General features: G+C 46.3%; 1 protein-coding gene, 2 non-coding genes and 1 pseudogene across 5 annotated transcripts; 3 read left to right on the forward strand and 1 right to left on the reverse strand.

Moving 5' to 3' along the window:
* Positions 1-4,005: 4,005 nt before the first annotated feature.
* LOC123155263 (small nucleolar RNA U3) lies at positions 4,006-4,225 on the forward strand. Its single transcript, XR_006477320.1, has one exon. It is a non-coding gene; the product is annotated as a small nucleolar RNA U3 (small nucleolar RNA).
* Positions 4,226-4,803: 578 nt separating this feature from the next.
* Positions 4,804-8,085, reverse strand: LOC123149318 (uncharacterized). 3 transcript variants are annotated; one of them, XM_044568952.1, is made up of 6 exons: positions 7,949-8,085; positions 6,177-7,861; positions 5,884-6,065; positions 5,582-5,743; positions 5,256-5,453; positions 4,804-5,112 (listed from the first exon to the last, which is right to left on the reverse strand). In XM_044568952.1, the coding sequence occupies exons 3-6, from the start codon at positions 6,058-6,060 to the stop codon at positions 5,086-5,088; spliced, it is 564 nt and encodes a 187-aa protein (XP_044424887.1). In that variant the 5' UTR covers positions 6,061-6,065; positions 6,177-7,861; positions 7,949-8,085; the 3' UTR covers positions 4,804-5,085. The 3 variants fall into 3 exon arrangements, 2 of the variants coding, with proteins under 2 accessions (XP_044424887.1, XP_044424886.1); XM_044568951.1 differs by having other exon boundaries at positions 5,251-5,453; XR_006474600.1 differs by having other exon boundaries at positions 4,807-5,453; positions 6,177-7,494; positions 7,747-7,861.
* A 194-nt stretch (positions 8,086-8,279) lies between these two features.
* On the forward strand, positions 8,280-8,502 carry LOC123155266 (small nucleolar RNA U3). The gene has a single exon (XR_006477322.1). It is a non-coding gene; the product is annotated as a small nucleolar RNA U3 (small nucleolar RNA).
* Positions 8,503-9,141: 639 nt separating this feature from the next.
* On the forward strand, positions 9,142-9,345 carry LOC123155269 (uncharacterized; annotated as a pseudogene).

The following is a 9,345-nucleotide window of genomic DNA, read 5'->3' on the forward strand; positions in this document are numbered from 1 at the left end:
CACCTCGGCGCTAACACCGCGCGCGGGGAGCGAGGCATCGGGCCGGAGGTGTCGGGGAGCGAGCTGGAGCTGGAGCTCTGGGGCGGCGGGTGCGCCGCCGATTCGCCGGAGACGCCGATGACGAACAGCCGCGTGGCATGGCTGCTGTGCCTAATCAACAGAGCAAAAAAAAGAAAGAGTACTCACAGCACAGCAAAAAAAAATGGCTGCTGTATTGTTAGTACTTACCAAATTACTGTCAGATCCACCAAAAATGTGTTTTTACATTTCGTTTGTCTGGTATATTGTATGGATATTGATCTTTTGTAAAAAAAAATCAAGGGAAAGTCATCCGCCTTTGATCTATTGTAAACTTGATCGAAAATAAAACTATCTGACTTTGTGAAAAATAACACACTTTACATTTTGAAACGGATGGAGTACTAAAAGTCATGTTGAAGTGTACGTTTAGGGCGTGTTTGACAATCCAGTCCAGCTTCCAGCGTCAATTTTTAACCATAAAAGACTGGAGTTGAAAACCATTCGGCGGGAGAGATTCTCACTCAATCGCCGCTCAGACTGACATCCTATTTCCTTCAATGTGGCTCATCTCTGGCTGAAGAGCTAGCACAGTGGAGAACGTGCTCCAATGGTCGGGGATGTCGGGGACGAGCTCGGATGCCCAGGGAGGTCGAGGATGTGGGTGAAGTCCTGACACTGGCCGGGAGGGCATCGACGGAGGGTGATGGCGGCGGTATAGAGTGGGTTGCGGTGAATGGGGAGGGAGGTGGCCGGTCTCCACGCCGTCGGGTGCTCATGGCATCTAAGGTCGGGGATGACTAGTGTGGGTGGGAGGAGGAGGGGACAAGTCATTGGCTGGGGTGGTGCGCTCGAACCAGTACCAAGACATGATTCACTTGGCGGTGGCAATATCCCACCCCGCGATATCCCAACTCTAACTCCTCGTGAAAATGGGAGATCTAGATGGCCAGCTTCCCTAACTCCCTCGAACTTGCACTATGCTGGCAGCCAACTTCTTCATCTTCACTTCGCGACCGTGGAGTTGGAGGAGTTGACAGCTCGGGATCTACCGAACAAGGCCCTATTTTCTACCTAGATATCCCGCAAGGCAAGGGAAGAGCTTGACCTTCTCTTTTAGTAGCTGTAAGCAATTTTTTAGAAAAGGAGGATGACCCCCCGGCCTCTGCATCTGGGAGATGCATGCGGTTATTTTATTGATTATTCTCAAAGACCTTACAAAGTAGAACAACAATATGCTTGAATCCACCATCTTGGCAACATCTGCCGCTACTCCTATCCAAATGATGAAGGGGTGCAAGCTGAGCCGCATACCCAGACCTCTCACCTAAGCCTAACATCTAAAGTCGGAGGTCCCGACCGAGTCATCTGGCGGGTCCGGGGCTCAAACCAGTCCAACACACTCACATGTGTCGTCGCCGTCATCTTCCACTAGTCCATCTTCAGAGCAGATTGAGGTGACAACCTTGGCAGGTCCTCCGCCATCGACGCCACCACGACGCCAAAACGACGATCTCCACCTACGCGAGCCTTGGCAGGTCCTCCGCCATTGACGCCACCACGCCGCCAGACGACGACCTCCACCTACGCGAGTCCATCTCCAAGCAACAAACGTAAATCCATGCTAGGATAGGGCCGCACCACCGCCGTCGCCCACCACCCACAAAGCGCCACCCAACCCCAAGGTTCCCAAAGCGGCGCCTTCAAGAAGGGAACGGTGTCGTGAGCGCTGCCGCCGCCCAACAATGTTAGGGCTTTCGCCCGGGAGACCTAGGGGAAGGGGAAGTGAAGAGATCAGTCCATACCGACGCCTCCAAGGAGGGTAACGGTGCCATTAGGCGTCGCCGTTGGTGCGGCTGGCCAGGTATTTCGCTCGAACTAGAGAATCGGCGACCAAGAGGAAGCGTGGCCTGACCAGGTTGGCCTGCACGCCGAATAAGGGAGGAGGAGAGGCGCCAGATCGCGCGCACCGACCGCCACCGGCCACCAACGACCACCGGATCCCGCCGCCCGCGCGGCCGTGACACCAGATCCACCGCCCGCACGGCTGCTAGCCGGCCGTGCCTTATCAATGGAGCCGCCGCTGCAGATCCGGGGTTCCCCACGCAGAGGCAGGGCAACCAAGGCCCCCCCGTCACCATCCTTGGCGCCACGGGCTTGCTCGGCGGCTGCCTCAGACGGCGGCGAGGAAGGGAAGGAGGGGGGTGAGGAGGAGGGGTGGCTAGGGTTGGGAGGAGGGGCGGCTGGCGTGAAGAGTTGGAAACTTCGCGTTTGAATGATGAACCCTTTCACATATTCATGATGTCACATTCAAATCGAGGCAGAGTCATCTATGAAGTCTTTCTACTAGTGTAACGGAATTGTGTATTTGTGGGTCAAGGGGTCCAAATTCCACATGATCATGGAGATAACCCCCGACGATTAAAGAGGGACTGGCCCTAGCGTCATAGTGAATTAGTGAGGCGCAACAGAAGTCAAACTCAAGGAAGTGATCATCAAGATCAAGAGTCTTGTGGTTGTATGCCCCACTCATGGCTGCTCCGTCAATGTGGATTTGGATGCTCTGTCTCGGCGTGGTGGGGTGCTCCCAGTCAAGGTGGCTTTCTGGTGGGCAGTGCGACAGTGACAGGGCGCCATATCTGGCCATGTAATAGGTTGGTTCAATGCTTGGCAACTTCGATGGCCATGTACAACGTTGTTGATACAAGGTGTGATCTCTCTCTCTTGTGAGAGAGGTTGTTTCCAAAGTTGGAGCCACCTAATCCTCGACGTGTCTCGCCGATTGTTTGCATAGGCTGTGTGGGTAGATCATTCGTCCATCTATCTATGCATCCAAGTTCGCCTCCACTATTGTTCCGGGTTTGATAAAAGATCCACGATGAAGGCCCGTTGTTGGCCATTTGTAGTAAAATCAAGGCCGCTTGCTCGGGGAGAGGTAATGACTCGACAAAGTTCCTCCTCTTCAATGGTGTGTGGTCTTTATGGGTAGCCAGATCGGCTAGGTGCCTTGCCTTATGGGCATGATGTACCAGTTCCTGTTTTTTTTTCAAAAATTAAATGGGCAATTATCTTCTTCTTATTTGATGGATATACCCACGAATCCCAATTGAAAAGAGTGAAGGGAGAAGTCCATGGTGTGGTTTCACTACAAAAAGGAATCCATAGTGTGGTTTCATCACAAAAAGCTTGCATGCCCATGGATAGAAAGGATATAATTATTTGATGTTGTTCTTGACCGGTGCCGCCATCGTCGGTACCATGCTACCTCATCTACTTCACAAGGTAACTTGTACAACTAAATTCCAGAGAAATTAGTTAGAATTTCCTGAAAAAAAAACAGTTTAGAGTTCATTTAAAATTTTTTAAAAAAGAATTCATTTAAACGAAGTAGAAATTGACTAGAATTTGTACAGGTCACCTACAAAGTGGTGTGTGCACGTGCGCCTAATGAGTGTAACAGCGTTGGCATTTTTTTCTAGACTAGAACTTCCAAAATTTTAGAAGCTTCAGTTCAAATAAATTTGTTTTGCACAGAACCAGTGTAGCAGCATTGGCATTTTTTCTCTTTCTAGACGAGAACTTTTGAAAAATTTAGAACCTTCAATTCAAATAATATAGAACGGAGGAGTAATTAAGAACCAGCAAAAGAATACAAGCAGTGATAAACAAGCCAGCATTTTAACAGATGTTATTTATTTATTTTTAATCTGAGCATTTTAACAGATGTGTTGAACAAAAAGGAAAATAAAGCCGATGCAACAGATGGAAAACAAAAGAGGAAAGCAATGAGAGACATGTATTTCTTAGATGGGCCGGGCTCTGTTTATTCTCCAGCGCAACTTCACGGGCCGAGCCACGAGTCCTTCTCGTCTCCCACTGGAAGCGCTGCGCTGCAGCGTTGCTTGCCAATTGCCACACATTAGTCCCACCTCGGAAGTTTACGGCGCGCAGAACCAGTTTATAAGGCGAGGCGCTGCCAACGATAGCACGACCTTACTTGAACAGGATCTGTTCTATAGGCTCGTACCGCTGCATCCTTTACCAATAAGGAGGCAAGCACTTCAGTCTGGTTGATGCATTCTAACCACTGGGCCAGAGCGTGATTAACGGCCAGGATTCGTCTGATGGATGGATCCGACGGCTGTAGAGGATCGTTCCTTCCAGTCTCACACCTGGGCAGGGTGGCCCAGTGGTTGTCTGACAGACTAAAAAAATTCTTTTTATTTTTTTTTGCCTACAGAATTTCCTTCTATGTATTATATCAGAAATAATCTGCAGTTATATTTTTGAACTTCTTTAAACTCAAAAATCTATTTACAGTCGCACATCTGATTCATTTTTTAGCTTTTCCAAACACATAATCTATTTGGTAATCATATAGCTGAAGTTATCAGTGATTCACTTCATGATACAGCAAGGACATTCCGTAGAGCCAGACAAGTGGTTCATGATACAGCAAGAACAGTCAGTAGAGCCAGGTTCCTTCTATATCTCAGAGACTTAAGATGTGTGTTGAGTGTTATCGTTGCCCCAGAAAAATAATCTGAAATAATCTGCAGTTATCTGACAGACTAAAAAAATTCTTTTTATTTTTTTTTGCCTACAGAATTTCCTTCTATGTATTATATCAGAAATAATCTGCAGTTATATTTTTGAACTTCTTTAAACTCAAAAATCTATTTACAGTCGCACATCTGATTCATTTTTTAGCTTTTCAAACACATAATCTATTTGGTAATCATATAGATGAAGTTATCAGTGATTCACTTCATGATACAGCAAGGACATTCCGTAGAGCCAGACAAGTGGTTCATGATACAGCAAGAACAGTCAGTAGAGCCAGGTTCCTTCTATATCTCAGAGACTTAAGATGTGTGTTGAGTGTTATCGTTGCCCCAGAAAAATAAAACACAGCGAGTTTAACCATCACACTGACATCATTATCTCTTTGCACAAGAAACTCTCAAGTACAGCACCCAGCATCATCAGTATTACATATGAATATATGACACCAGCGATCGGTGGATGCCAAACTTTGTTTGAGCTTTCACCACTCAAGTTCTTTCATCAGTTAGGAAGTAGCTCCAGCGGCACCTGACGGGTACAATTAATAACCTCTTGTAAGTTGAAAATAAGAAGATGGCATGGTCATAGCACATACTACACATATGGGGACAGTCAAAGGATCGGCTTAATCGCTCGCTGTGAAGGGGCACCTAAGATGGTGATCACCTTACCGAAGCGCCCCAGGGTAAGCTGTGCCCATCTGCTGACCTCCGGCGCAGCACGCTAGATGCCATGATCCTGGATGGGAAACATACCAGCCGCGACCTGAGCAATGCAGACCGTCTTGAGATGATCATGGTGACGCATGTGGGAGACCCATGTATACGAACATCATCGCTCCCACCGCCCTCGAGGTTCAGATATACCATCTGCATTTCAAAGTTTGAGATCAGTCGGTCCAAGTACAGGTCTTTCCTGAAGAATGATGCAATGATGCAGCAGCAGTATACTTGAGATCCATGTATCTGTTTATCTGAACTGACAAAATGGCACTCACATCCAAATACAACGTCTCCAGTCGGGGCGAAATATCCAAGCAGCGGGCAAGTTGAAGAATTCTGTTGTCGGCGTTTGGCTGCCTAGAGAAGACAGTTAATTGACAGGTCATGTGCCTCAAATGCATAAACGTGCCATGTGGTCTTGTTGTCAGATTTTGCAACTGAAACATGACAAGGACAAATAAAATGACTTTAAAACCCAGTTTCAAGAACTAAAATGTACGCAAACAAAAATGAATGAATAAATAAATACACCAGGTAACCTGTTCATATCAACTATATAAGCTTGCACAGTTAGTACCTTCACTGGCAAAATGCTCGGAACTAAAGTGAATACAGGGGCCAGTCCTTTGCTGCCTCTGAACATTATCGTAGCCTTCTCTAATTTGGAGCACCCATGAAGTACTATAGGGATCTCTTGTCCTTCCCACTCAAAATGCGCAAAGATCAGCAGCATGAAACTCAACCATCTCAACATTCATTCTGTCAATTAGTAAATGTCGAAGTTTGTCAAGTACTCAAGTTAGCGTGGTATACTTAAATTGCTGAACAGTTTGCTAGAAAGTCTTCTGAGTACTTTAAAGCCATATATACCTGAGTGTAGCTTTATAGAAACAGCAGCGAGAAACAAGAAATACACACAGGATCTGCCTTGAACACCCGAGGCTTCAAGACGAAAGTGATGGACATGAACTTCTTCAGATGGCGAATAAGTTTCTTCGGGTCAAAAACTATGATCATTGCTTTGTTTTTGATGAAGCGGCAAAGCCAATCCACCTGTCAAGACGATCAAAGTCCTCTTTGTGCAAGCCACACCTGATGCATAACTTATCAATACCTACCACACCATGCCATTGAATAACCCAATTTACAGCCTCAAGGCACTTAGCTCGTTTTACTTTGAGAAAATCATCAATGGGTTGTTCATCGGTGTGATAATCCAGATCACCGGGGCCATAAAAACACAGATTACGGTGGAACGTCCAGAGCATTTTTCCAACTTCAACAGGCTGAATCTCCCGCGACAAGAAAGAGCCTGAATTTTTAGTCGGGCTGAACTTTAACTAAAACTAACTGGTAGGCAAGCGATAGCCACTAATTACTGAGATAAAAACACACAATGACCTGAAAGTGCGTACAAGAGAAATCAGACCAGATGCAGATTGCAACTTTTTGTAGTGTGGTTTCAATGGGTGTTTTGCAGCCTTCTTTGCAACATTTTGTAGTGTAGTTTGAAATGGGTGTTTTGTAGTGGTGCCAAGTACACGTGGAGTGTAGTCTATTGTTCATTTCGGTGCAATTCTGTTACTACTTTCACTTTATCATTAACGTACTTCTTGGATTTTGCAACTTAGCAGTAGGGGTTGTGTGCCTGACCCTGTTCATTTGGGCTATTTGGGAAACGAGGAGTGAAGCATGTTATTGAGGTATTCTTCCAATAGATCCTACTATGAGTCTATGAGCTGGCTTCTTGAAGAACGAACACAGGAAACACATTCGGCGGGCGGCCCTGCAAGCTGTCCCCGGTGGCGTCTGAAGATTTCTCTAGCCAGCACGGCTGCAGTAGGCCGGTGGTCAGAAGACCGGAAGCAGGCTGAGGGCGTCACCGCGTCAGGATGTATGTATGTCTGCGGTGTCCTGATGAAGCCTTTAGTTTGCCGGTTTTCTTAGTGTCGATTTTTGGCCGTGCGTCTGGCGCTGTCAGTTCACGGCTTGTGCAGTCTGATTTGAATGCTGGAACCCAAATGTGGTGTTACCGTCTTACCGAAGCCGAAACGATTTCAGTAACAAAAATAGGTGGCTGTTGCGCCTTTTATCCAAAGAAGTGTGTGGTGTAGAGGCTCATTCGGCAGCAAGTAATTTAACGATTTTCCTTTCTCCAACAACTCAAGCAAGTCGATAGGTGCCCTCCCTGTTGGTGTAGAAAACAACTTGAGCAATAAACCTTAAAAGTGAGGCTCACTGAAAAAGTAAAAGACATGAATTGGACCATAATCTAAGCTCCCTGCCCCTGCCCCCAAAGCCATAAAACACCAGTTTCTTTTGTTTGCCCCAGAGGTTCAGATCCGTGGAGATCACCATAGGAATCACATCAAGGACTAATTTTCACGCACTGGTTAGATCCTTAGGGTAACAGTGAAATGCTTAAGCAAATATATTTTACCTCCTGCTGTGAAGAGGGACTGGCGGAATGGCAGTTACCCAGGAAGGTTCTCCATCCGGAAGGACGGCTCATCGCCGACGCCGTGGCGGTGCTCCGCCGCCGCATCGTCCATGGGCTACAGGGAGGGAGGAGCGGCGGGTTAAGGGGGAAAGAGATTTCACAATCGATTGATCCACCCAGGAACGCCCATGCTGCTGCTTACTTGCTGGGCTAGAGGAGAGGGAGGAGGAGGAGCTACTTCGCCGTCATCTTCTCCTGCTCCGGTCATATTGCTGCTGCAAGATCGGCGGAGCTCCCTGAGCGAATTTTTTTCATTATTGATGAAGTCGAAAAGGAAAGCAACGGCAGAGACGGGTATTTCTTAGATGGGCTGGGTTGCGTTTATTCTCCAGCCCAACTTCACGGGCCGAGACATCTACCAGGAGGTGGCGCTGCGCTGCAGCCCGCAGCGTTGCTTGCCATAAATTAGTCCCACCTCGGAAGTTTACGGTGAGCAGAACCAGTTTATAAGGCGCGGCGCTGCAGTTGGTAGCACGACCTTACTTGAACAGGATCTGTTCTATAGGCTCGTAACGCTGTATCCTTTACCAATAAGGAGGCAAGCACTTCAGTCTGGTTGATGCACTCTGACCGCTGGGCCAGAGCGTGATTAACGGCCAGGATGCTTTTGATGGATGGATCCGACGGCTGTAGAGGATCGTTCCTTCCAGGGCTCTTTGGCCTGTGCAGGGTGGCCCAGTGGTTGTCTGACAGACACAAAAGAACTTTTTTTCCCACATAATTTTCTGTCTATACAATCGGAAATAAAATCTGCAATATTTTTTGATCTTCTTTAACCCCATAATCTACTTTGTAATCACATATCTGAAACTATTATTTACAGTTCAGTTCACAATACTGTTAGTGGCAGTGCTTTTTTTCCCACATAATTTTCTGTCTATACAATCGGAAATAAAATCTGCAATATTTTTTGATCTTCTTTAACCCCATAATCTACTTTGTAATCACATATCTGAAACTATTATTTACAGTTCAGTTCACAATACTGTTAGTGGCAGTGCTTTTTTTCCCACATAATTTTCTGTCTATACAATCGGAAATAAAATCTGCAATATTTTTTGATCTTCTTTAACCCCATAATCTACTTTGTAATCACATATCTGAAACTATTATTTACAGTTCAGTTCACAATACTGTTAGTGGCAGTGCTTTTTTTCCCACATAATTTTCTGTCTATACAATCGGAAATAAAATCTGCAATATTTTTTGATCTTCTTTAACCCCATAATCTACTTTGTAATCACATATCTGAAACTATTATTTACAGTTCAGTTCACAATACTGTTAGTGGCAGTGCTTTTTTTCCCACATAATTTTCTGTCTATACAATCGGAAATAAAATCAGCAATATTTTTTGATCTTCTTTAACCCCAATAAGGAGGCAAGCACTTCAGTCTGGTTGATGCACTCTGACCGCTGGGCCAGAGCGTGATTAACGGCCAGGATGCTTCTGATGGATGGATCCGACGGCTGTAGAGGATCGTTCCTTCCAGGGCTCTCTGGCCTGTGCAGGGTGGCCCAGTGGTTGTCTGACAGACA

The sequence above is a fragment of the Triticum aestivum genome, chromosome 7A, assembly GCF_018294505.1.
Source record: "Triticum aestivum cultivar Chinese Spring chromosome 7A, IWGSC CS RefSeq v2.1, whole genome shotgun sequence".
In the NCBI taxonomy this organism is placed as follows: Eukaryota; Viridiplantae; Streptophyta; class Magnoliopsida; order Poales; family Poaceae; genus Triticum; species Triticum aestivum.